General features: G+C 39.9%; 1 protein-coding gene across 7 annotated transcripts in view; it reads left to right on the top strand.

Moving 5' to 3' along the window:
* The window catches only part of cntn5 (contactin 5), a 98,543-nt gene that overhangs the window by 34,903 nt on the left and 35,839 nt on the right, over positions 1-27,801 (top strand). For all 7 annotated transcript variants that reach the window (XM_019272925.2, XM_019272926.2, XM_027280967.1 and 4 more), the window contains 5 exons: positions 11,016-11,222; positions 16,197-16,320; positions 16,429-16,604; positions 22,780-22,875; positions 26,533-26,736. In XM_019272925.2, the coding sequence (XP_019128470.1) occupies positions 11,016-11,222; positions 16,197-16,320; positions 16,429-16,604; positions 22,780-22,875; positions 26,533-26,736 (807 nt within the window). The remainder of the gene's footprint in view (positions 1-11,015; positions 11,223-16,196; positions 16,321-16,428; positions 16,605-22,779; positions 22,876-26,532; positions 26,737-27,801) is intronic.

The raw sequence follows: 27,801 nt of genomic DNA on the forward strand, positions 1-27,801 counted from the left end.
GATTGGCATGACAAATATTAACTGCGAATGTTTTCCCTTGTAACAAAAGCTCCATTTAGTGGGCGTGTTTGCCAAACAACTTTAAATCATCTGCAGCGCTTTAGTCACACAGTAGGAATCAAACCTCAGCATGGCAGGGCTCTGCTCCACCCACCCAGCTTTCTGGTGGCGTGTCTTTACAGTTGTGATTAGCAGTAAGTGCACAATTTTAAGGTCCAGATAGAGTGTTTCCCTTGCTCAGTCCACAGCATGCTTATGCCAGTCTAATGGATCCTACCCTTTTTAATGGCTCTTTCAACCCAGCAGAGCAGGGTTCATGCACTCTGTGGCTCTCTCCGAGCTTCGTTTCTGGGAGTCAAACGCACGGCGCTGACCTCACTCCTGTGCTCGTTAAACCATACTATTAAATGGAAACAAGTGTTTCAGTGTTTCTTAACTTTTGATCCTCGTCTCTGGGGACGTTTTTAGAGGAGACGCCGAAGGGTAGGATAACCACGCAATACTGCATCTGCGCGTGTACAGATATATGTCTCTAAAGTTCAACATTTAAAAGTGCTGCAAATACAAGGAAGACTTTTGAAAGATGACATTTTGCATGCCACAGGTTTATGACCTGAACTGTCTGGTCGATGTCACCACAGGCGTCAGGCTTTGGCTCTACTGCAGCGTGTAAAGTCTATTAAAGGGCAAAACCAGTCTGAAGTAGAATTAAGCTTATTCATTATAACTCTAGTTCTGTGTAATCTCTAACACTGTCACACCGCTGCTCTTTGAGTCAGTGACTTTAAAGATGCTTGCCTTGGTGTTCACAGAATTCATTTCCATCTAAGTCTCTTGAATTTCATTGCTATTGCAAAAGGTAATAATTATTTTCTCGAGAGCTGTTTTTGTAGGCAAACGTGTTAAGATGATTTATTCCCTCGATGGTGGTCTGTAAGGTGTTTTTACATTAAAGACAGTGTAAATAAGGTGTTTTTATTCACACAGGCTACTTGATAGCTAATTTATTGTACACTGTTGCAGCTCGCACCATCGGGTTGTAAGTGTATATGCTCGCACAGACAGGCTAACGAGCAACAGTGCAATATATAAACATAACAGCAAAGCTGATTTGGAGTGACACATCAGGGAACCGTGAGATTGTACAGTGAGAAATTAGCGTTAGTGAGTTAGTGAACCACATGTCAGCCTTTAACGGATAGTGTACTGTGTATAGTACTATATGGATTATCTTCTAAATTTATGCCAAAGGTAATATGGCTCTGTAGTTGTATTTGCATAAGCACTTACATAATCTTTGTAGTCTAATGAATCTTGAGAATTTTAAACCGTTGTCTTTGAAGAGTAAATCCTCCCTCTGGAGTTTGTGAAAGTAATTCAAGAGCACTATGGGGATACATAGGAAAAAGTAGTAGAAACGGTTAGGCAAAGCAACTCGATATTATTATTTATTATCGGTGTAGGAAACTACAATGAAGCGTTCTGTCTGTAAGAAATGATATCTCACAAAAATGTAGAAAATCAAACAAAGAAACGATCACAACACCGTGCAGAGTGACGGGTCATGAAACAAAAACCACAGCCGAAAGAATAAAGATATCTGCAGCATCACTGATAAAACAAGAAACTTAAATAACCCCAAACTTTCTTTATCATCCCCGCTCGCGCTGACATCTCCGCCTTGTCTGCGGTGTCATGTCTAGCTAATGTCGCCCCTGCTTTAAATGTAGGCACGCCGAACAGGTCTTGCTCCTTTCAGAGAGACAGCGGAGGATAGTCTGGTGGATATTGGCACACTTAAGAAAATTGCAGTGCTGGAAACTCAGCCTCTGGGTCCTGTGCGGTTCTTGAAGTAGATCATGGGATGATGGAGTAAAGTGAAATTCCTCAAGGGAAACAAAAGACACCTTCATTATCTTTTTGTCACTTTCAGTGCTCCCACCCTGACAGTGATCCAAGGACTTTAAGAAAAGTAAGAAAAGATATTTTTATTTTTGGTCAGCATTTTATAGTTTGTTCTAAGGAGTCATTTGTAACTCCCGGTCACATGCTCCAGAAATATAGGGGGCAATATTTCACCTACTCCCACCTGCAATGCGATGACACAGTTTGATTAAATTAAATTCATATTTTTTTCTTGTGTGCCTCCAACATGGCAAGCAAACAACTTTTGAAGTGCTTGTTTCCTTAGCTAATGTAGTTCATCGTGAAGCTATTCCTGATCTCTGCTTACTTTGCTCCTCTGCTCCACCTCGTTCTCTAATTCTTCCTCCTCATGTTGGACTGAGGCCAGACGAGACACTCACTGTTGCCTCTAGAGGTATCAAAGCTAGCTGGTTAGCTGGTTTAATTTAAGATGATTTGTTGGCATCGATGCCATAGCTGTTACCCTTTCACATTCTCATAATGTTGGTTCATTTTTTGCATGTTTAAACATTCATGAGCTATTATTCTGGCACAGTCGTGCATTTTGCTCTTTTGAATAAAACGCTTCAGACCATTATCTGTATAAAGATATTCAGTCAGTCCAAGTCATTCGGACTGAAGAATGACTCAGAATTATACACAGTCAAAGATGATGAAAAAGAAAATCTCGAATGCAGAATAGCCACAAAGCCACAAACAAGTGCTGAGAGCCTTTGAGAACAACACAAACACTTGTGAGATCCCACAGAAATGTCTCATCTGTCATGGGTGTCTGTGTGCTTTATGTGAGATCACAGTGAAGGTCAAGACTAGACTAGGACTTGTTCTCAATACAAAGATCATGAACAAAGAAATGGAAAAACTTAATGAAAAGTCAACACTCTGGTATACCAAGGTCTAATGTGGGACTAGACTATGAAAAGACCCACAGTACTGTTAAGTATTAATGTCAGTATTTCATAAACGTATGTATCATTGCTGTTTGTATAGGTGGTAACAAGATGCAGATAGTTCTCTCAGGCACCCAAACCACATTGTTAATATCAACCCAACTCTATCCTAGCCTTATTTCTAACTGTAACACACACAATGATAATAATCTATTATATCATTACAATTAAATCTACTTTTTATGGTGGCTCCAAAAATCTCATTTTAGTCACCAGTCCACAGAGCATGCTGTAAACTTTTGAGAGCCAAAAATAACCACAAAACACAAAACTATCATGACTTAAGTGCAGCGTCACGTCGGACAGCGTGAGGCAGGTGAGGTCTCTGCTCCAGCGATGATTGTCAGTGGAGCCGACTGAACCACTTTTGAACCAGGCGGTGGTACAACCTCTTTTAACCGGCTGCCGTCCACCGTGACTGACAGCGTTGTCAGTAGCCCAGCAGGAGAGACGCTCGGCGACGAGCTGGGATTGTATAATTTAACTATGAGCAGGATGTACGCCTCTACCTTCTCTCACTGTCTGCAAATCTGATGGGTTTTTTAAATCATAGATGACAAAGAAGAGAATTAAATTGTTGTTAGACTGAAAAAAATAGAATTGAACATCTAAATCTGATTTTCTGAACTGGAACCTAACCTTCATATTCTTACTGTAAATAACAGAAGGACACCTTAGAAATGAAGCTGTTGAAAATCTGGAAGTTATCTGTTTAGAAAGACTTCTGCTAGTTTATCAGCTAGGTTATAAACTGGGACTTAGTGGCTTGTGCAGTTAATTTGTTTCAGTTGAGTCAATTCTGTCTATTGATTTTTGATCTGTGGATTTGCTTTCATGGTACCTCGGCTGTATAGTTGACAGAATTTGCTCTGCTTGTTCATTAAATGTAATCTCAGCCCTCTGTAACTACATTGACCAGAAACCTTTGCGTGGCTTTACTATGAGATTGACTTGTCCACCTTTTACATTTCAGAGAGGAGATTTTGTCTAAACCAAAATTGTTATTTCAGCTATTGGGTTAAATCCAGATTTTCATGAGTAATTAAAAGATTCCAGGTTCTGATGTAATATGAGCTGATAAAATCACTGTGTATCTGAATGAATTGCAGCGAAGGAAAGACTCTTCTGGGAGTGCTGTTCATGTTTTTACACTCAATCAAATGTGACATTATGCAAATTCTTCGACTGCAAGTCATTAACCTTTCAGCAACGATGATGTCTTAAAATAATAATTCTATTGCACATTGAATTATTGTCTCACTGCTTTCACATTTGCATATATGCATGACCAAAATTACCACTTTTATACGGCGGCCCTGCTGTGTTAAAGCACAGCAGACAAATAAGTTTTGAAGCACACACACACTCTGTAGCCGTAACGAACTTGCCGTTTAAATGAGGAATAAAACTACATGTATTTCCTCCAAGAGAAAACATTTTCCCTTTCACGCACATGATCAATTTGCTGTGTTATATTTGGCACTTTCAATATGAAACCATTCTGGTTTGGTCTGTAATATATATATTTCTTATTTGATAGAAAATCAAATAATCAGATTTCTTTGAACATGTCCTATCCATATCCTATATGAAATATGTTGCCCACATTGATGAATTCATATTTTCTGTACTGCATCACTCCATGTTCTCCATTTGTATAATTCTGGTGTGTTTCCTCCTCTGTAAATTCTTGTATTTGCACTGAATGAGTGAGCCAAGCGATGCACCACAAGTTTTATGGGCATCACGTAAAAATCTCAGAGAAGACGCTCACCATAATTCAGTATTGTCCTAAGGCTTGTCCTATTGTTGTCTGATAACAAGCAGTGGCAGGTCTTTCCTTTTGTCTGCTTTCTTTGTTTCTTTGGCCTTGAGAGACATTTTCCAAACTCATCCCTGTTTGTTTATTTTGGAGGGATGACTCTCAGTCGACTTTTATCAGATCTTGTGAAGGAGCTTGCATTTCCTGCCATCATCCATCCACACATTAACACCTATGCCCTGCTTTGTCAATAACTGGACCAGAATCAGTCAAATCAGTGTTGCGCATTTTGTATGCAGTGCTGAGATCATCATGGTATCGATTTTTTTAAATGTGTAAAACTAAAAAAAAGACACCACAATGTTGTTGCAGAGTTGTTCATTTCATCCAAGAATTACTGCACTAATGTTGGACCCTAGGTAACAAAGAAAATCCATAAACATAGTGCTTTTCCATTTTAGTCAAAACAGCACTGAGAGCTCAGTATGCTTGAGTCAGAAATATGTCACATTTTGGTAAGAGTGCTGCGCTTCAAACTGGTTTTCAATATTATTAGCAGCAGGAGCTACGAGCAGCCACTCCCAGGGGTGTGATGCGGTCTTTGTATATTGTGATACTTTTGACATGATGGCTGGTATAATGGATTATTGACCTACTGTTTGTCTCTGAATATTCTGAGAATGTTTGCTTTTTAAAACAATAGTTCCCATGTTCCGCTTTATTTTCCTCTGTACCTGTCTCCACGGTATATCACGCAGAAGCAGAGAGGGCAGCACAATCAGACGTGTCTCATGTTTAAAATTGGGCCAGGCAGGCATGAGGTCTGGTGCTTCCCCTCAGTCTACTTCTGATTGAAATACAATGTTGCTTGGAGTGTTAAGTGTGGAATAGTAATTCCACTGTTTCTCTGCTTACACTGAGGTATCTCAATATTAGAAGTGGCTTGCAGGGAATATAGATGTGTAGCGCTGTATAAGTGATGCATGAAGTCATTTTCACCAAGGGCAAAACAGTCATGCACCAGAAATACGGTTGCATAAATGGATTTAGAGTATTTGCATGCACAGAGCTGGACCACACAATGAATATATTGCGGTGATTGTACACTTTGATAAATAATGGTTAAAATATGAAGCTTTTTTTTTAAAAGCCAGGCAGGTTAACTGTGATTTTTAATGTCCCAACATCCCCCTAAACTAAAGAACACGGTGTACAGAGTAAGTCATTCTGCAGAGTATTAACTTTATGAATACAAATATACAAACTCTGGGATCTATTTATGAACCCACCATCAGGGACTGATGGACTTTCTCCAGTTGGCAAGAAAACCTGAGTTGTGACAGTCTCTCCTACACTCACAACTTGAGCCCAGGAATGAGGAAAAGAAACGAAAGAATAAAAAGTCATTGTTGATTTCTGTAAGCATGTGAAGTTGGGCAAACATTCAAGTCTTGGCAGTCGAGCTTTTTTTTGTGTGTACTCAGTGATCAACACTATAATCAGTACCTGGGGGGTTTTAAATTTGGCATTTCAGAGTACACAAGTACATACAATGAGCCTGTGTCCTGATGCCAAAGTTTATGAATCAGAGTCTTGCTATCATTTGTCACACAGTCTGAAGCCAATTAAAAAAAGTTTGTCGTCATTTGCTTAATATTTCAGAAACAGAAAATGTGTATTACATCTGATTTTGTGTCGTGTCACTGCAGAATTTGTTGTACCTCCAGTGCTGGCATTAAATAAATATTAGAGAATATCAGTAACAGAGTGTGCTGGACAGAGACTTCCATGCTTTCCATTAAGGAGCATGACAACATAATCCCATACCTCATGCAACATTACTGCAGTCCGCGCTTACATTGTTACTCAAGGTTGAAGCAGCTCACACAGTTTCCATTCACCAAGGATCAGGGGAAAAGACGGGGTTTTTAGTGAGCAGTCCACTGTGATAGGAGGTGAGGTGAGGTTGCATATGATGTATGGATTGTTCTATCTGTAATGATATTCAGCTGAATAAATGGTCTCAAGCATAATCAGCTTCAGTCAATATAATCTCCCTGTGAAGGTCTTCATTAATCTTACAGGCTATGGCTAATCATGTCCGTCTACTTGAGCCCTCATGAGCGTCTCACCTACTTACTGTATGTTATTCTAATTAATTTTTCACACTGCAGTCCAGAGGCTGCAGAACAGACTCACACAAAGTCTCCGTTGCTGTGCCAACCCAGTGACTTAACACAAGTAGATAAGTTTCTCACTGTTTCCCCAGGTCTTCCCTTTGTTCTCTTGAGACATGTCATTTTTCCTTAGCCTCACCTTCACCTCTGATGCTGGTTTCTTTGCACGTCACGTCCCAAGTCTCCTCAGTTAGTCATACCGTGTGATAATTAAGACTTTATTTAATGCTTACCTTACAATATATATCCAAAGATGATCTCCAGAGTCTAACATATCCTATTATAGTAAGGACAAGGAAACAGAAACGTTTGGCTTCTCGTTCTTTGTTCAACTATAAAATGGCCATTGTGTCCTTTGGCGATGTTATCATGGAGGTAGTGTTAAGACCTGAAACGATCACCGATGGCATTGCTCCGGAGCTCCCTGAAATGCAGCAGGTGCAGCCCTTTCAACAACAATGAGTGTTTCCGATTTTGCACCCCTGTGGAAGATAGGGATCAGTGGGATCTGCAAGGGTCATTGCTTTTATCAGATGAAGGTGACAGCTGACAAGAGCAAGTGCCTGTCGGCTTCAGTAGTCAGACAAACAAAAGAGACTTTTTTTTTCTCACTATGCTGTATTTGTCAGTATTTAGCACCATCCTGCAGTGTTGTTCTCTTGGAATAAATTTCATTTGACGGAACAGTTTTGCAGTATGCATAGGCTTTTACTGACAGAATACAACCTGTTTCATGATGCTCTGAAAAGAAGAGATCCAAAGAAAGCACCCAGATCTGCCTTCCACTTTCTTTAGTCAGAGTCAGCCTTGCCTTGCATTGTTCATTACTTAAGGGGTACCTAGCTACATCAATTACAATCCAATATATAACACATTCCACTTTCCGCAGACACTATTATGGGATGGGAAAAATATTAGAAATAGGTTTCAATATTGTGCGCTAGACTTAAGCGGCACAGAAATGCAGCCTTCAAAATGATCATTGAGTCAAATCAATGTCAGACAGGTTGATTTGACTAACTGAATATGTCAGAATCGTGACAACCTCACCACAAAGCCGTGTTCATATAACAGAACATAATAGCTCGGCCTCAAACCGTCTGATCACTATGCTGAAATCCTGTGCTCTCAACAGCCGACTGTGTCACATATGCAAAGTGATAAACACTCCTGTGGAATTCTTTATGGCTTTGGCCTGGTCTCGGTCTGCAGTGAGAGTTTGTTTTCAACACTGCAGGGAGAAGAATTTGAATCCCAGTGTGTCATTGCCAGTTCTCTGTGTGATCCACTACTCTTTTGTCCAATTCACTCTTTTCTTTTCATCCGGTATTGCTTAGGGACAGGAATCTGCAGGTGTCTACCAATTTCATTTTGATTCATGGTGCTGTGATTGAATTGCAAAATAATTCCTGACCGACTCTGCGTATCTCCCTGATACATGTCGGTCTTTAAATTCCATTTGTTACAGTAGCACCGCATTATTAATTGCAAATAATTACGAATTAGCGTTTACTACATTATCATTTATTATCATGACAGACTGCCAATTTGCTTGAGAAGCTATGGCATGTTTACATCTCCCACTTAGTAAGTGATACAAGCCTTTTTTTTTTCTCTTTGACAGTATTTTGAACCTTGACCAAATGAAGTCAGTGCAGCTGTCATCTTTTAACAGCATCAACTTATTCTATAACAAGCTGTTTCCTTGTCATCACTCGCTGATTTTCTCATCCAAACTACGACTGTCACAGCACAGCTGTCACTCAGAGAGATACTGGGCTGTGCCAAGTCATATATATATATATATATATATATATATACATGTATGGAACAAAGTGACTAAAGTCCAGCCTGCCACTGCTGACAGTTTGGTCTCAGTCACGTAACAGCTGTATATTTCTGTCTGATAAAATTGTCGAGCCTGTACCGCTGGAACTATTTCCTCTTTTTTTTATTCAATGACAACTCACGCATGGAATTGAGTGAGAAACAAGTTCTGGCTGTCTGGTCATGAAATGTTCTAAAAATCAGTGAACACGGTGGCATTTTCTGACCAATTAGATTTTTTTAGGAAACTAAAATTGTCCAGCAAAAGCATTACTGAGGATCTTTTATGTTTAAGATAATTAGTATGGTGCATTAAATATAACATATTTTATGATTAAGTTTGCAATAGGTGTGCTTGTTTCAGTCTTACTACTTGTAGTTAATATGGTTTTTAAGCAACCAGCTGTCAAAAGAAATGGTGGAACGCTGTGCATTGTTAAGCCAGCCATGTGCATCGGCAGTGGAAATGTGGCTTACACCTCAATTGGATAATTTTTTTAACTCATTACGAACCAGCTACTAATTACTTTGCTTATCAATTTTTTAACTCCCGATACCTTTTTAATTTCAAATACAGTTCCATATTCTGCTTCTCTCCATAATATGTATTACAGTAATTGCCCGCTCTCCATTTGTAGATAGTATTTTTACAGCTGACAAGTCCCCAAGGGCACGTAATTATTTCTCAGTTTTGTTCAGTTCCTTCATAGCACTTTATCATGTAGTGCAAAACACTCCCACCCCTCTTTACAGAGCTCTGATTAGACTCTCGCTGAGCGTCTGGTCTTTTGCATTTTTTCTTGAAGCGCTGTATCTGGACGGCAGCGGTTCCGTATCAGCGGGACGTTTAAGCCGCAGTTTTAGCTGTATTGTGTCGTTGCTTTGGAACATATGTATCAGTGATCAGCTGTCATAGGGGCGGTAATTGTGTTTGTCATCTTGAGTTGTTGCCTTTATAAGATCATAAAATACAAGACGCTGAAACATTACGTGACGTAAAGCAGAAGTTAATTCATCAGAAGTAGTAGAAGGAGTTTACTTTTCAAAGGATTCAGGTTAATCTGAACCTTCACGAACTTTCCCTTTTAAAGATAACAGTTTCTCTCCTGTTCTCTTACACAGTTTATTCTATTTGAGACTTTGATGACAGTGATTTCCAAAATAAACCTGTAAAGAGTATCTATAGTATCTGGTGATGCATCAGGGCTTTATACTACTTGCGGCTATATTCTAGATGCTCCAGACTGCATGAAAGTCAAAAGGGAACGATCGTTGCAGTAATACAGAATAAAAGAGTTTTCACATTCACAGTGACAAGGAGTCTTTATCAGTAATTTCGCTTCTTAACAGGTGTCTTGGTAGTGATTTGGAAAATTATTGCTCCATTAAGTGGATATTAAGACATAAAGAGGAATAGATAAAGTCTCGCTCAGGCTTCAGAGCTCCAAATCTACACCTTGTTTCCTAAATGTGGAAATTTATTCCGAAATCTATTACATCATGAATACTATGCCCATGTTTCTCTACAGTACATGTATTTTCTGCAGACTGGAGAAATGCCTTCTAGGTTTTGCAAGCTATTTCATTCAGAGCTGTCTCTGAATCATGACACCTTATCTTGCTGTCTCTACTCTTTTCTTTTCTTTGTTTCTGTTCAGCAACATTTCTACCCTGCAGAAAACTAGTTTGTTGCAGATTATTCCTCATACAGCAGCATTGGAAACTGACTGGAGCTTATCTGTTTTAATAGAGGAGAACGATAGTACGGAGAATAGTGTTATAGATTACAGAGGTTACGGTAACAGCTCGGTATTATTAGGTTTGGACCCAAAGGTACGACTCAGAGACCCGGTAAAGGTAAAAGTTCAGCTTTACTCATGGTCAGAATCAGGAGAAAGTCAATTCCAGACAGTCAAGGGGAGGATGGGGGTCCATGCAGGCAGGAAACAGGTGGGCAGAGATCATCATCTCTGCTTGCCTGCTTCCTGCCTGGACTGCTAAGTTGAAAGTGAATAAGATGATCTGGTGGAGAATGAATAGGAATGGGCTGGTATATTTGCTGCAAGGCTAATGGGGGAAGAGGGAAACAGGTTTGCAGGTGATTGGAAAAGGCAGGAACAGAGAGAGAGCGAGAAGGTGAGGCAGTATGCAGCGAGGCAGGAGAGACGAAAGAAACCGTGGAACTAGAGTCAGATTGACGTCGTGACGAGCACGGCGTATAATCAGACAAGACGCTTTGAGATTCTTTAAACCTTAAAGTTTGACATTTGCATTTATCTTTCTCTCTGATTTAAGATACATGTCCAAATATTTATCCATATTTATCCAGTCATGACTATAGATGATGTAACTCTTCGCTGTTTTTTTTTTCAGACTTTGCAAGAGCTGTCGCAGCGCGGCCGATATCATATGCAGCAGTATTACGAATGAAACCGGACAGCTCGTCAGTGCTCAACTCGCGGAGCAGACCTCGACAACACCACAGTGGTGGGCTGGTGACTCCTGACTGGCCTGCTTTCTCCAGTCACCCCCTGTCAGCCCTGAGTCTGCTCAGCTCTCAGGAGGACTACAGGAGTGAAGGTAAAACTAATGGTGCAGTCAAACCTACAGTTTGTTTGCTCTTGTCTCGACCAGAAGTGGAAAAGTTTTTTGCTTTTTGGTTTTCTTAAAATTCACAGTCGCACTTACAAACGGCACAATAAAGTCAAATAACCTCATAAATAGTTCATTATTTGGTCCAATTTAAAAACTTCTCTTGCGTAGAATTGATTCACAGCTTAAGCCAAGCATAATGAACACTTGTGTACACTACGACTGTGGTGTTCATTTGTTAAGAAAACAGGAAGGGAAGCTGAATATTATTATCTGTAGGATGTTTTTGCTCACTATCAAATGTCAGCATCTTCTGCCAAGAGAGCGTTTCTGTGTCATTTCCAGTTATTAGTCTGTATTTTATCCTCAGCTCTGACCATTGTGTGAACAGGACGTGCCACATGAGTTCACATTGTTCTCACCTGCCTAAATGATCTAATATAAAAAAGGAGGACACTGCAGATATGTTTGAATAAACCTCTCCAAACATGATTGGTGTGAATGCACTCTGCTATCTCTGCAACTGTCTCACATATCTGGTCACACTTGATGTGTGAAGGCTTCCTGCCTGTTTAGATCTGGTCTGAAAATGAATCTCACCTATCCATCATCACTGTGCATGGTCTGCAGTGACCGAGGTTATGCCCTTTGTGAAATTGAAGTGGGATCATTGCAATATCCAGCTCTCTCTGTGTTCCTGTCACTATAGAAGCTATAGATATGATGGATATCTTTGTCAGAAGGGAAGATTTAATATCCCAAACACAGCATTGAAGCACGCTGTCATAAATCTACATGGGTCACTTCCTGACTTACAGTATGAATAATTCTAGCGGATGTAACGACACATGATGCTTTGATATATGATTAATTACATCGTGCTTATCGCATCTGGAGTGCTTCATTAATGGAAATATGAAGTAGCTGCTGAATTGGCAAAAGGATAGTGAGGAGTTAGTCACACTGAAAGCAGGCAGAAAACAACAATAGCAATCATTCCGTTTCTTTTTGCCTTCGTGTCGTCTCTTTCTGTGTTTTCTTTCTTTGCGCTTTTCTGCCTATCGTTCTGTCTTTTTTACTTTCTGACAGCATTATCACTATGTAGTCATAAAATGACTTACATTTCTATAACCAAGGTGAGAGTAATGCCTCTCCGTTGTCAGTGGTGACAAGAGCATTATACCATTGCACTGGATTGATGTTCAGTGGATGAAATGGATGCCAAAAAAGTAATGCACCTTTCGTGGCTTAAAGGAGATATTGCTTTTTTTTTTGGATGTGTGACTGACAGACGGCCATGGCACTTGAAGTTGAATGATTTAAACTACTTCCATGCTTCTGTATGTGTGTGTGTTTCATATACACACAGACCATTATGTCCTCAAGCACCAGAACTTTTTTTTTTTTCAATTTTTTAATTCGACTCTTCAAAATAATGGTCACAAAAATGTATCCTATGTGTGGACCAGGCTCTAATAATAATTAATGAACTAGGTCTACTAAAAAAAGAAGTAACATTAACTTTGCTGACTGCATTTATTTACATGTCTGGACAACTCTAATTGCATTATTATGCATTCACTACAATAATAATTAATAATTAACGATGGCTAGATGTTTTGCTCCACATTGTACATTTATAAATTAGCTTTACATCAGTCTACATCCAATGCAAAGAGCACAGGCTTTTTATGCCTCTCTGCGGTATATTATATATTATTTATTGACTTTAAACCCGTTCAACTGTACTCAAGTACTACAGTGCAGTCAGAGAGGACAATGTTGTGTTGGCTTTGTGCACCATCACACTGACAAACAATAATTTTGAGGGTAAAGTGCCAAATTTGAGGCTGTTTAGGCTTACGCCCAAATCAGGTAAACATTATCTGAACCGTAGCCCAGTTTAATCTTCATCGCCTGATTTTGTGGGACAGAAATGAATTGGAAAATGTAACATAAATTAAAAAAGCATCATATTAAATTATATATATTTCTTAATGACTGCCTGTAGTCTATGTTCTTACTTGTTCCTGAGTATCAAAAACTGTATTGTTTCATTTGACTTTGGAATAATTTGATCATACTTCATGCTCCACTCCACAAGTTAAATGGGGGCAGGTGGAGCATACTGTAAGGGTGGAGAGCTATGTAAAGAAATATGGTGATCTGGTGCCATTTTGTAGCGCTAGTAACACTGCAAGCTTTCGATTGCTTTGTTTTATATGCACAGCTAGGTTTGCAACTTAATATTGATTCATTTTCCTCCACTGATTAGGGTATTATTTCAAACGCTCTTTATTTCCCTGCAGAGCAGTAAATTGCTGACAAAGGGTCGGGAAGATTATACATACCCCGAGAAAAAAGCCATGATTCTTTTATATTTATTTTTTTTGTCCTCATCCTTACTAAATAGTGAGAAGTACTCAAAACCGGTGACTTGCATGCTCGCATCATATACATACCTGATCAAATGCAACGCCACCAAAGCATAAATGCTCAATATAAAGTCACAGAGCTGTAAGATTCAGCTGCTGCTGTGTTGTGCCGTCACAAAGAGCACATCACTAACTATCTGTATACTTTGTTTACCGTCTCCATGAATTCATTATCTTGAGAGAACACAAGATTCAGCCGTCATTTGTAGTCTGATGCAATACACCTCGAAAGCCCTCTAGTATAAATGCATCACTTCTGTGTTAACAGTAAGCCAGATCAAAGTGTAGAGCACTCTGAAGGAATAGAAAAGAATTGCAACAGGGACTGTCATGCAGAAAATACACCAGCAGCAGCGTATCCATATGTGGGCACGTTTGTGCTGAGGTGAGTTCAAATCTTTCATGAGAAACACTCTAATGGCAACGTGTCAGAACTGACCATTTTCAATAGAGGCGTGAGGCCATAAGGTACTACTCTATCACCTCTGTTATTTTCAGTGTGCACAATGAATTCAGAATCCAAGACTCAGATTTTGGAGCTCGATGACTTTGAGCCAGAATATTCTTGAAATGGTGTACAAGAATCCGGGGGTAGCATTTTATCTTTTAATACGGTCGCCTATGGATACTTAGACGTCGATACGACCAAAGGAATCTCTTGACATCTGTCCCTTCCATTGTACTCACAATTTGAATAGCGTCCCTCAGGAAGCTGCTCTAGACGGCCACCTGAGAGCCAAAAGAAATCATTTGTCCCAAGCGCAGCGTTAAGTTATTAAATACCGTACATAGTCAGACATACAGGACCTCTCATGTTTGTGGAATTTAGCCCTTTGTGCTTTTTTTTTTTTTTTAACGCCCACTGAATGTACTTACCAATGATTGAGCTCCAAGCTCTCTCTATGGGGGCTTCTACTTGTAGGCATTGAAATAGCATTTCACAAATTGTACATTATATAAACATAATCCCAAGAGTTCAGTGTGAAAACACAAGTAATATCTCAATGTTACGTTTTAAATTCATTTCATTACAATATATTGTAACATAATTGCGCTGCATCACATGAAAATGAAATAATTGTTGCTATACATGAAGGTAATCTCATTCTTTTGATTCTCAAATCTATTCTAATCTAAAAAATATATTTATTATAAAGTTGTTTATTGGGTTATTGGTTATGTGGAATTGCCCTGGGCCTGTTTGCTTGTCTAATCTAATAGTGTTACTGTGGAGTTTAAAGTTTTTTCCTGTGATATATTTACACTTCTGACAATGATGTTTTAATACATATTGATGGAACACATTGAGTGATGTTGTCAGTGATTTATAGAGATCATCTGTCATCGTTTATCTGGGCAGTGGCATGATTAATCTTCATCAGAAGAAAAGTGGGCTCTGATGCCAGCGTGCACGCACCTCTCCACTTCTCATGGCTGTGGTCATTACCAACTCCTGATAATGTATCACACCCATCCAGCCACAAAAATAAATACAAGTGTGGTAGCAGTCCCTGTGCACACTACATATGGCACAGCGAAAGGCGGTCTCCGCCATGTGCCAAATGATGGTCTAAATGTCACATTTCTAAACCTTTGGGATGCAGCACTAATGCTGTGACATGAGCTGCAAGGAAAAAAAGCCTCTCTATAGTGTTGTGTATTTTTAGCTAATTGCTTTCTGTGTTGTTGTCATGTATACAGTGTTTTCTTTATTATATTACATTCATTAGATTGATTGCAGTTGTGTAATACCATATTCATGCCCAAACATAACGGCGACATACAGTCAGGATTTACAGATGTATGAATCCCAGATGGATCAAACATTTTTCGCCATACACTTGTTTTATTTCTTGTAATTTTGCTCGTAGAGCTTGTTATGGAAGAAAATAGAAGCCTGCCACAGACTGTTAGGAGGATGGTAAACAATGCTGGAGGACTGACAGAAAAGGGAAAGATTCTGTTGTTGTAACATTCCTTCCCTGACAAATAAAAAAACATTGCCTAGTTTCAGTGGCAGGGTGGTGAAAATGATTCTGCAAAAGGTCAGAAATAGATCAGTGAGAGGAGATGATAAATAGTGCGCTGTTGCAAATGCACTAACAAGTGTGTTAGTGGATGAGTTCAATCACTCATCTAACGTTGTTGTGTACCTCTGGGTCCCATTGTTTGAACATGATGCGCTTTGTCTTGACATTTTCTAAATGTGTCGTTTTCACCACATGAATCTTTTCCAACCAGGTTAACTGTATGATCACACTTCGGACTTCAGAACTCATTTTCTCTCTCCAGGATCACTAAAACACTCTTCATAATGGCACCTTTACCTGTCAGAAAATCTTTTGTCCTCTGCAGAATGTCATGCTGGTTACACTTACAGTCTGTTTTGTTTTGTGATTGAGCTAGGAAATGCACTTTAACTGGGCTGGGGAATGATAGAAAAAGTAAGTGAATGTTAAAAAGTGAGCGGCGCTCACATTGTTATAATTGCAGACATCTAAGTCTTTATCTCTTCTTTGTCTCATAGAGAGTGAAGAGTTTGGGCCCGTTTTCATCCAGGAGCCAGACGATGTTATTTTTCCTTTGGATTCTGATGAAAAGAAAGTGGTGATGCACTGTGAGGCGCGGGGGAATCCACCACCCACATACAGGTGTGACACATATCTGTCTGCCCTCCTAATTGCAGTCCTACTTTCACAGCTCATTAGCTCGCATTTTTCAAAATGTACCCTTCTTCTTCTTCTTGTGTTGTTTTTCAGCTGGTACATCAATCGGACAGAGGTGGATGCAGAGGCAGATTATCGCTACAGCTTCATTGATGGAAATCTAATTATTACTAATGCAAGTGAGATCACTGACTATGGGAAGTACCAGTGTAAAGCAGAGAACAGCTTCGGGACCGTTCTAAGTCGGGACGCACTTTTACAGTTTGCATGTGAGTATACTTTTTATTCATTCATTCAGACGCCTCTGCAGACACATGGCCTAATAATATATGATGTATTCTATGTATCAGCATGTAGCTCTGTGTCTTTATGTAAAAAAAATTGTGCATTTTTGTCTGTCAGGCTCCAGGGGGGTGAAGAACACGGCTCTCACGCGCAGCAAATAATTAGCTTCAAGCTCTTTGTCTCAGAGTCGAGATAAACCTATTTGGTTCCAGGGGTAAATAAACACTGCGCTGTCTACAGTAAGGTTCAGATGCTGGGTTTAGTTCCCACCGGCTCCATCTGATACTGTTGAGTTGCTCTGCTAACAGGGTGTGTGCCCTCAAATGCCATGTCTCAATGGTAAATGAGAGCAAAAAGCACATTTCTTCCCCCAGTAATCCCCTGGACTAACTCCAAAACATCATCACAGGCTAAGACAGCACACACGGAGAGACCCGGGGCACTATGCTCAGAGGAAAATGTACTGTTAGTTTTCTCTACAGTTTCCTCGGGAGCAATGACCTTAATAGCCTTATTGGCATGTCTACGGGGATATTACCGGTCTCACTCACCGAGCTGTTGCTAGAAAGTATAGTACATGGATTCATGTGTCTTACAGTTGTCTGAATTGAGGATACAAATTGGAAACAAATGGCTGGATTAACCTGAAATTATGCAGACAGGAAAAAAGAAAAAAAGGCGTTCTGTTCCTGCGAGTCAACAGAGCCATGTTGTTTTTTTTTGACTGCTTTGTTTCATGTACATCAAAAAAAGTGAAGAGAAATCAGAAGAAGACCTGTCATAAATTAAATATAAGCCTGACTGCGTTGGCAGGCACAAATGCCCAGATGGTAAAGCACAGACACGCTTCAAAAAAAAGAAAAAAGAAGTGCTGCTAGTTTCAGAGGGACCGAAGCTGTACCTCAACATGTACCCTCATCTGTCCTCTCAACTGTCCAGATCTTTTCCTCCCCCTCTCTCGACTTGAGTGTCGAACCAGCGTGTGACAAAAAACAAGCTTTAACTCGCCTGAGAATGAGCAATGTAACATGTAGGCACTCATTTATTAGTCTAAGCTTCAAGCTGCGAAGTGGACAGCTATTTTTAGTCCTGCATAAATACTGTGCATTTATCCATCAGCTTAACGGCGGCACTATGAGATTAAGATTCTAGTATTCTGCCAAAGTTTTTTGTTCCTTGGCATCAGTGTGGTGTTTTGTATCGTATTTGTTGTGCATTTCATCTGCTGAGGTTTCACTTTTTGTAGACGCTTAACTAACGACAGTTGCTCGTTTAGAGCCGAGCGAAACACAACCGCGTCTGCACTGTTTTACTGTCTTCAAATGGTTTAAGCTCCGACCTAATGCTCGGAAAGAATGACATCACAGCAACCAACACGACTGCACAAATATCTCAGTGTAGCGCCTTAAAATAAAAATAAACCCCCCCCTGTAATGGCCACATGATTCTGGCTCCAAATAAAATCAGAATACAGTGAAGTAGCAGCAGGTATGTTTTGGGTCATGCGTGTTTGATTGGCAGGTGCGTCGACTGAGTTGATGGCCACTTGTTGTCACATATCAGCTTCACCCATGACACCTTTGCACAAAATTGGATTTCCTAGTTGCAATAACAGACAGGTTAGTGTGTATCCTGGTGTTAGGGACATGATAGGGTGTACCATGGGAAAATGCAACGTGGACAGGCTGTGCCGGGTTCTAGGTATTACAGCAAAAAAATTGCTTATAATCCAATAAAATTCTCTTTTTGGCCAAATCACAGCCTTCCCTTGCAGTTCAGTACAGTCGTATAATTTGTCTGCAGCCTCAGGGTTTGGAGCTTCAGCCTTAAAAGTATCACTCATTGAATAAACATGTCCAGAACCGTCAGATTGGCTGTGAAATGTCTGACTGCACAGGGCCTCAAGTCTGTGGTCGCTGTCATAATAATAGTAATAATAAGAATAATACGGATAATTGCCGTATTGTAGCCTGCAGCAGACGTAAGAGCAAGCTACATATTTGTATTTATGTTTGTGGAACTAGTATAGCTTTGTGCGTATGACTGTGATTCATGCACATGCATGTCAATGAGACGGACCTCGCACATCAAGTTCACATAGAGCCTTGCACCATGACGGCCTATGTGTGGTTGTCTCACTTGTACTATTGAGTCAGCAACAAAATCCCACATCTCGCCAACTGTTGTTTTGCGTCCATGCGTGTGAATCTGTGAGTGAACACATCATAGTATCATCATATAGTTAAAGAAACACTGACGTGTTCCATTACGTAATCTACGTGAGTGTAAGCAAACGCTCTGGTCGTTTCCTAAAGAAGCTTAACTTGACATGAAAGCTCAACTGTGTGGCCATTTCATCCCACGGCCGGATTTAAATTAAATTCCATCCGTGGCGTTTTGCTGTAGGAAGTGACACATTTCTGCGACTGTTCCTTCGGCTTCATGCACCACAAATATTCAGCGGCATAGTAATAGTCTACATTTCTTTTAAAAAGCCACCCTTCAAAAGGCTAGCCACAGAAACAAAGAGAGGTGCCCTGCAGCACACATTTGGATGCAGAACCTTCCCTCTCTCTCTCGGCATAACAAATGGTGGGTATTTATCACTCAGCGTGGAGCTCAACTTTTTCTCCCCTTTTCATGTTGGCAGTGCACATTTTCACGCATTGACACAGTTGTCGGCTGCTTTAACGAGTTCAAACACACGAAAACAGTTCTTTTGCACGTAAGCTTTACTTTTACTTGTTTTTACTACTCTACTAAATCGAACAGGTCGACTGAATTCTTTTGTCGTGCATTCACACATCACATACGGTCAGCAGGCATCTTGTAATTCTGTTTTCAGATGGGGAGCACTACATACTCCCTGCTATTATTTCAAGCAAAGTACACTAAGTCCTTGAATTAATTTCTCTGCGTCCAGCAAAGGTTGAAATTACGCATCTGTGCAGCAGTCCACTTTACTTTCTGGTCCAGAGGGTTGTTAAGTCAAGCTGGTGAACTGAGCACAGCTCTGTTTCATGCAGTGGAGCCAGCAGAGAGGTAGAGTGGACCAGCCAGAGTGCAGGAGGAAAGGTTCAGTCAAGATTCTCTATATTCTGTCCACTGGTCGTGTACTCTGCTCCAAAGATGTTTCAGTAGGATGCTTTTTTCTCTCTTTGTTTTGAAATTCTGAGCTGCTGAACTCACACTTGGGCTGTTTTTCAGCCGTGACTTTGAAGGCAGCAGGCAGAAAGGAGGCCTCTGATCTTTCTCCCCAAAGAGTTCCTCTCCCTCTGCAGACGTGAGCCTGGCTGAGGCTCAGGTATCGAGCCACTCTGAGCAGTACAGTAGTAATGAAATTAACGGGATGCTTTGACTTGAGCACTGGAGGAGCCACATGCACACTCCACTCTGAAAATGTTCTACAAATCTGAAATGATCAGCCGTTAATGCTCATTGATTGAGTTCATACTGATCTTGAAATAACTGATTTGCATTGAGCACCTGACTCCTGAGCTTGCTGCAGATTTCATTTTTAGATTTTAAACATTTATATGGACATATGTTGACTTGTAATTTTTGAGTGTGCTTTAATGACCGTGCTGTTATTACATTATTTAAAAAGTCATTAATATTGATTCACTTACATCACCGTAGTTTGCAAAGGGAAACAATGGGTCAGTAAGAGTTTCATCTGAAGCTCATCTCATTTGCTTCCAAACAATGGTGTCTTATTTTTTGAATGACTGAAACATCAGCTCGGTCTTTGTTGCTTTTATTTTTACATGTGAAGTGATCATTGCTGTGGTGCTTCTGTATTCCACGTCGCACTTGGCAATCGAACAGTGCACCTGGTTATGGGTGGCTCTCTTATTTTTCTCCTCTCTCCGTCATGGTGGCTATTACTGCTAACCATGACTTATTTATTCCAAACAAACAGTGGTGCTGTAGCCTGAAATACAAAATGTATAATGTGCCTTGAGATGTTTCCCAGGAAAGACCTCCCCAGTTATTGGCTGTTTTAATGGGCCTCTTATACCGGATATATTGTGTAGGTTGAATTGTTATCATCATATAGCAGTCGGTTATATGAGTCTTATATATAGTCTCATATTGGTTGTATATAAGAGAGTATATAAAGATGAAAACTACATTAGATCAAGCAAGACATCTAAGAAGACGTGTGTTTCCACCCTGGCTGCATAATTCAAGGGAAAGAAATCACAATGAAAGAAATATCTGCTGGTTCCTGCCAAGTACAACAGTTGTGTTGTAGGTCAGTAATTACTGCTGCTGCACATCAGCAGTTAGATGCAAAAACCACCACCAAACCATCCGTCAAGCTTAGACACTAGGTCTTTCCATCTATATGTTGTTTATTCAGTTACCTACCCATTAATTTCAGCGCTTTCCCTCTTAATCAGTAGATGGAAAATCTATTTCGCCTCTCTGTCGTCTATGTGCATCATAACTTAAGATTGATGTTTGAATTCAAGAGTAAACAAAGGTACAAGGTAGCTACACTGACACGAAGACCAGGTCTTGACAGCTGCTGGTGAATCAATAGTGAAAACGGTGCCAATCAGTGGTTCTCCAGCCCTTATACTCTGGTGGCAGCAGGTTGTTAGCCCAAATAAATCAACACTCGTCGCACATAGAAAATGGGCCAAGATAATGGGATTGAGTTTCGCTAGCATTGCAGTCCAAGACAATTCTAATCAAAAAAGTAGCAAGTCCAATATAAAAATCACATCACGACAAGCCAGCAGCGCCCAGTCTGAATGGAGGGACCTAACCTAGAAGTGACAGCGCAATCTGCGGGAAATCGATCAAGGTCCAATCACTCATAGTTCTTTTTAGATAGCATTGGGAGCCAAGAGAAAGTGCACGCTGTCATCTGCATTTCAGAAATATTAGTTTTGTTGTTGTTGTTGTTGTTTTGGAGCTGAGCTGAAGTGTGTGTGTGAATCTGCCTTGTTTTAAACACAGGAAGTGGTCGGCATGGCAGCATAGCACATGAAATATTAATCATAAGTCTTCCTCTATACTTTTTTGAAATAGTTTCTATTTCTATTTATCACATATTTTTTTGTTGATATTCCAATTAACCTTTTGTTGTGGACAGTTGTTCTCCATCTCTTTTCTTTTGAATTTAAATGAAAGTTACGTGACCGGTGCTTTAATGAGAAGACCACACTGATGTTTTGAAAAATTAAAAATGTTTTACTTTGACAGGAAATTGACTTTGTGCTACATTTCTAAGATGAAAGCCACGAACCGTGATCATTATTAAATGTGCCAGAAATTTGGAAGAAGTCCAGATTTCACAAGTCACTCGGAGGCATAATTATCCAACGGTTCCAGGGTAATGGTAAACAGTGCCCCTCAAAGTGATGAAAGGAAAGTGGTGGAGGCACAGAGACCCGCCCTGGGTCAGCAAGCCTGTCGCTTGGTTTTCACATTTTGGCATCGCCTCAACTAGAAATTAGGCAGGCAGTTTCAGGTTCTAGAAGGCTGCAGTTCTGGGATTGTTTTACTTTCACAGAAAGGTGGAAAACTGCTGCAGTGCATTTAAAATAATGTCAGTAAAGGAGTTTTGTTAAGAAAAAGTTATGTCATACCAATATCATGAGGAGAATTTAATCTAATAAACATGATGATGATCAAAAATCAAATGTTAACTGAGCAAACATCTGAACTTAATTCAGTCAGCAATAATTCAGCTCTCGATACCACTTCACAGAATCACAGTTGAAGGTTTTCTTTTCTCTTTATTCCTATAAATCGTTTGATGGCAGAGACCCACAATTAACGCTGGCTATTTTGAACATGATGATGATCTTTGACAAACCTTAATCAAGTACCTGTAGCTGCTTAACCCCAACCATTGCTGAAGCGTTGTTAAGGTTAATCACGGTAGGAGTTACTCCTTCAAGCCGCGAACATAATCGCGTGTGAATGTAAACTCGAGGTGCCTCCACTGGGAATCAAACAAAGGATGAAAGCTTTATCCTTGTGCTATCAGTTCAGAATTCATCGTGGATGTATTCATGTTTATTTTACTAAATCTATAAAGAAGTTGAAGCTTGTCTGCGGGGATATTACGACCTGTTTTAACCTTCTCGTATGGTATATTTTACTCTGCTCTCTGAGAAAGATTGTTTTTTGCTGTTCCAGATCTCAGTGCATTCAGTGGGAAGGCCAGAGGTGGAGTTTCTGTGCGTGAAGGCCAAGGTGTGGTACTTATGTGTACCCCTCCAGCTCATTCACCAGGTAAGAGTTTAGACCTTCAGTCACGAACATAAGAAAAATGTTTGAGGTTGTTACTAAACTCACCGCAACAAGTTCCCTGTTATTACCAAAGCCGAGATAAATGAATGTTCCCATTATTTATTTATGTTGCATTGAATTTTGATGGTTGGTTTTTGTACCCGTGTTCTCCATCCATCCATCCATCCATGATGTTGAAATGATGTGGTAAGTCATGACGACAGCAGAGCCTGGGCACAGATTCTTCTAGATCGAATTTGCTGGATCATTAGAAATGAAAAGAAATGTTACACACCCAATTATATTACATAGGCAGAGCATAGACACCGCTCTTTAATGGCATCTGAATATCCCTCTCTGCGGTTGTCCTCTCGTGTACGCTCTTATGTGAGCCATGAATCATCCAGGCTTTCTGTTTGCATCAGCTCTGTCGTACTGCTGCACTGCACCCATGGGAACGCTTGCCAAGTGCTCTTCAGCACCCGCTTCCAGTTCTGGTTGCCGTTTTGAATGACATGACGGCAGCAACAAGAGAGTCAGTGACAGAATAGCTGATTAAAAAAAGAGACAATTAATGATTAACGACGCGTAATGATTGACAGATTAAAGTGCAGTGCAGACGATTCTCATCCTTAAGGTCCTCCATCAATCACAGCAAACGTGTTGCCTTTGCTTCAGGTCATGTAATTTCTCACGCTGCTTTCACAGGTCAAACCGCCGAACATGCACGCTCTGTTTTTTGCACGCAGGTTTTTTTTTTTCCTCTAATGGGGAAAAGTGTGATTGACGTAAAATTAGACTCAAACACTGGAGATGACGTTTGGAGGGAGATCAGTATAATGGAAGTAATGATTTTCTGTCATTTAAGGTTTGTTACAGTCTTGCTGCTGTAAGCTGTAAAATTGACCCAGGTTTTAGTCATGATGACATACAGCAAGACCCTCGCCTCGCAACGCTTCTATTAGATTGACCGAGCGGATCGATACGGAATATGTTATATGAATAATCGCTCAACTGTTAAAGTGCAATCCGAAACAATGAGATTTTGATCTCATTACATAACCTCAATATCAAAAGTCATGTGTGGTGAAACGCTGTGAGTCATTTTAATGATTTAATCTTTGCACTCTTGTTTTGGTTGTCTGGATGACAGCCTTTAATTCATTGTTACAGAGGTTGTCCACTCAGCAGTTATGAACCGAAGACGGTTAACAAATAAGAAAAGACATAAAAAACATAAAACTATCTGCCATCTGCTTTCTATCAAAGGTTTTGGTCTTTTCTTTCACTGTATTTCTTTGGCAAGAAGTTGTAACCACAGTGAAATAAGCGGGGGAACCTTGGTTAAATGAAAAATGTAATTTAAAGCAGCTCATCTAAAACTGTGAAAAATGTCTTAACAGTTTTAATGTTCTTTATCTCTATAGACATCTTAATCCACCTCACATTTAAATAGTAAATGGCAGCCTGGACAATGGGCGGCCTCATCGGGCTGTCGAGCCTTTATTTTTCATGTTTACACATTATGCTCAAATACGCACTGAGATTAAAATTTATTTCGTCAACATACCTGACATGGAATGAAAAATGATCTCAAGCAACTAAAAAATAATTTTCAAAAATGCCAGAGCCATAAAATTTGCCGGCGTGATGAATGCCTCGGTGAGTCAGAGCGTGTCACTGTTGAAATGCAGATTGTATAGGGGGAGTGTTAAACAATGTTTGGGTTAAATTGGTTGTGGTGGGAATTCAAGGACATTAAAGTGCCACTTAAATGAGATAGGTATCATGACTGAACATAATTTGGAATCAGTGAGATGTGAAAAGTTTATTATTTTCTATTTCATGGATTTGAGCACTTGTGATCAGTTTTTATGTGTCTTTGGTAAATAGTGTTTTACCTTTATGAAGCTCAAGTATGATGACCTTTCGAATAAAACCTGCTGCAGCTCAGAGTCTTTAAAGCAAAGATTATTGTCTGTTACACTGTATTATGTCTTAAATCAGCAATATATGAAGTGCTAAATTAATTTGGTGGAGTTCGTGTTGTAGTCTTCCCCCGCTGTCCTCTCAGTTAATTAAGCAAACGATGCTGAAATAAATCTGTTGACATAAAATATTCTGCATTTAAATTTTCTACTTTATTGCAGCCACTAACTTTAAAGTTCACATCAAATTGAGTTTGAATCTTTCAGAAGGCATTGGTAGAATATATAATAGAAAGTATATACAATGTTGAATGGATTCATCTTTTTTTAATACCATGATGGATCTAAATGTTTAGAACAATCGAGATAAAGCAAACAGCGCGCTGTCAGGATCTGTTCCATGTTCATCATAGTCACATCGCATCCATCCATCCATCAATCCACCCATCCGTTTTATTACACACTCATTCCTTTCCAGGGTCACTTTGGCGACTATTTCTGGCTTTTTTCTGGCTTTTTTCCCCCACAGAGCCCCATATTTTGTTCTAAGCAACTGTGTAATGTTTCTTTTTGCACAATTTAATTTGTGTATCAGCGTGCGTCGTAAAGAATACTAAACATAAGCACATCTGTGCTGCCAAGCCTGCCAGGAATCAGGACTTTTATCCTACACTATTACACACTGATATTTATGAATAAAACATAAAAGATTCAACCTAGATGCAAATAGCTTCATAATATTTCAAAGATTATTAGCTGAACAGTACAGAAAAACCCTATTTTTGTGCGCACACCACCAGGCTCGCTGGATTCAGTCCATCCTGGAATCTTTTTGATGATATCACCAATTAATTGAAATGACCCCGCTGCAAATAACAGCTCATTAAGGCCCCATTTAATTATTATTTTCCCATCTTCAGGGGCTTCAGTATTCTTTTTCTGGACTTTGTACAGCCAAGCACTTGTTTTATGCTGTTGAGCAAGCTGATCCTTTGCTGCTGTACAAATCCCATAGTCATTACTTTAATTATTATTGTTTCAGATGTTGAGCAACGATTAACAGTGATGGCATTTTTTTATTATTATTAGCATTATTTTATTCATTTATTTGACAGGGACAATACATAAAGGCTTTGTTACATTCAAATAAAATGCAACCGATGCAGAGTATGTAAAACTCAAATCAAAACATCAAGCCGTAACTAATTTGCGGTCCCTGTCCGTGGTCCAAATTCATATAGACATAGAGACTTACAATAAAACAGACATAAACAAACAAGCACTCTTACTGTTTATACGTTATTATTTGGTAACATGTGACAAATTCCAATTGTATCTCAAAGCACAGCAAGATCAGATCAGATGCACATTTCTTTTACAGTGACATCTTGCTCTTTAATGCAGAAAGACCAGAGAAACCTTTTTTCTGCACTTCGGTAATTCTTTGCCATGCTACAAGCTTAATTGGCAAAAAAATGAATAACTCATATATTATTCTGTTTGAAGTGTTTTTACCACCTATTGCTATTCTACAATTATTGATAGCATAAAAAGAAGATAATGTTGTGAAAGAAGTCGAAGTTTTTTTTTTAATCTAAGACAGGGTTTACAGAGTTTTCTCTAGATCACAAGAGATACGTTCAATGCCCAGGATGGATTCTGGCAGGGGGCATAGAGGACTGCTGGAAACATTAAGTCAAATGATCTCTGTGTTCTCCGCTTGCTTTTATAGAGATCATCTACAGCTGGGTGTTTAATGAGTTCCCCTCATTTGTTGCCGAGGACAGCCGGCGCTTCATCTCCCAGGACACGGGGAACCTGTACATCTCGAAGGTGCAGCCCTCTGACGTAGGAAGCTACATCTGTCTGGTGAAGAACACAGTGACGAATGCGCGGGTTCTGAGCCCTCCGACACCTCTAACACTGAAAACCGACGGTGAGCCTCTCAGATTTATAGCACCTCTCACACATGATAGGCCCTGATTTGTATGAATGCCCTAGGAGGACAAACTGAATGGATTTCATTGGATAAAGCACGCGGGAAGTATTGCAGAATCTTCTCACTGTTCATTTGAAAGTGTAAAACGGTTTTGATTTGTATTTAATTTATCTATTTTTAAATCTATTGCGGTACTTCCTCCCCCTCTGAACTTGTTTGGCTCGGATGATCTAAAAGCATATTTTATATTCTGCTGGTGCATTTTATTATGTTATAATAATAATACAACGTTGGGAGAAACATTTCCAGTTCAGATAGGTTAATAAAAGTTGGGCGGTCTTCTGCTTTCCACTGAGCCTCATGTTAGTGGAGGGTGTTATGAATTCCATACACACCGTAAATAGATAGTGAGCAATGCTTTAACATTAGCGTGGGGAGCCTTCTTCACTCACAATGTTCTTTGGTGAAACTGGCCATCAGGGAAATCATTTTCCAGCATAAAATTAACTAAATCAATGGCCCTTGCTGTGGATGGGATTTCGCTCTTTTATACTAGCCTCTCAGGAGCCATGCTGTGGAGCCTGTTTGTTGGGTTCAGGTGTGGATTTCACCTACAGGCTTTTTACGTCTGACTACACAGAGAAACGTCCATCACTACACTCAGGTGCCTGTCATTGTCAAGGTTTCAAAGAGCCACCGAGAATTGTATCCCCAGTGAAGTCGTGAAAGGGCCTCTGTGCCTCGGAACCAGGTTTGTTCCAAATGTTGCAACACGAATTTACCTCTGAAGGATTACATCCCTTCCAGCAAGAATCCTACTCTGTTATTTGCATAACCTTGTATGAAATGGCCCCTTAGAGACATGCATAACACTTAGCACGTAACCATGCTAAATTGGTTTGTGTCTCTTGTTAACCAAGATGCATAACACAGTCAGACAGGCGTGTGGTCAGTCTGCTGTCAGCGTTGTATTATGCTTGATTGTCGGATAAAGGAGCAGCGAGATTTTCTTGTTGTTCATTTTTTCCTTTGCAGCATCTATGTCGTGATAGGTGGCTTTGA

Source organism: Larimichthys crocea, chromosome VII (genome assembly GCF_000972845.2).
Source record: "Larimichthys crocea isolate SSNF chromosome VII, L_crocea_2.0, whole genome shotgun sequence".
In the NCBI taxonomy this organism is placed as follows: domain Eukaryota; kingdom Metazoa; phylum Chordata; class Actinopteri; family Sciaenidae; genus Larimichthys; species Larimichthys crocea.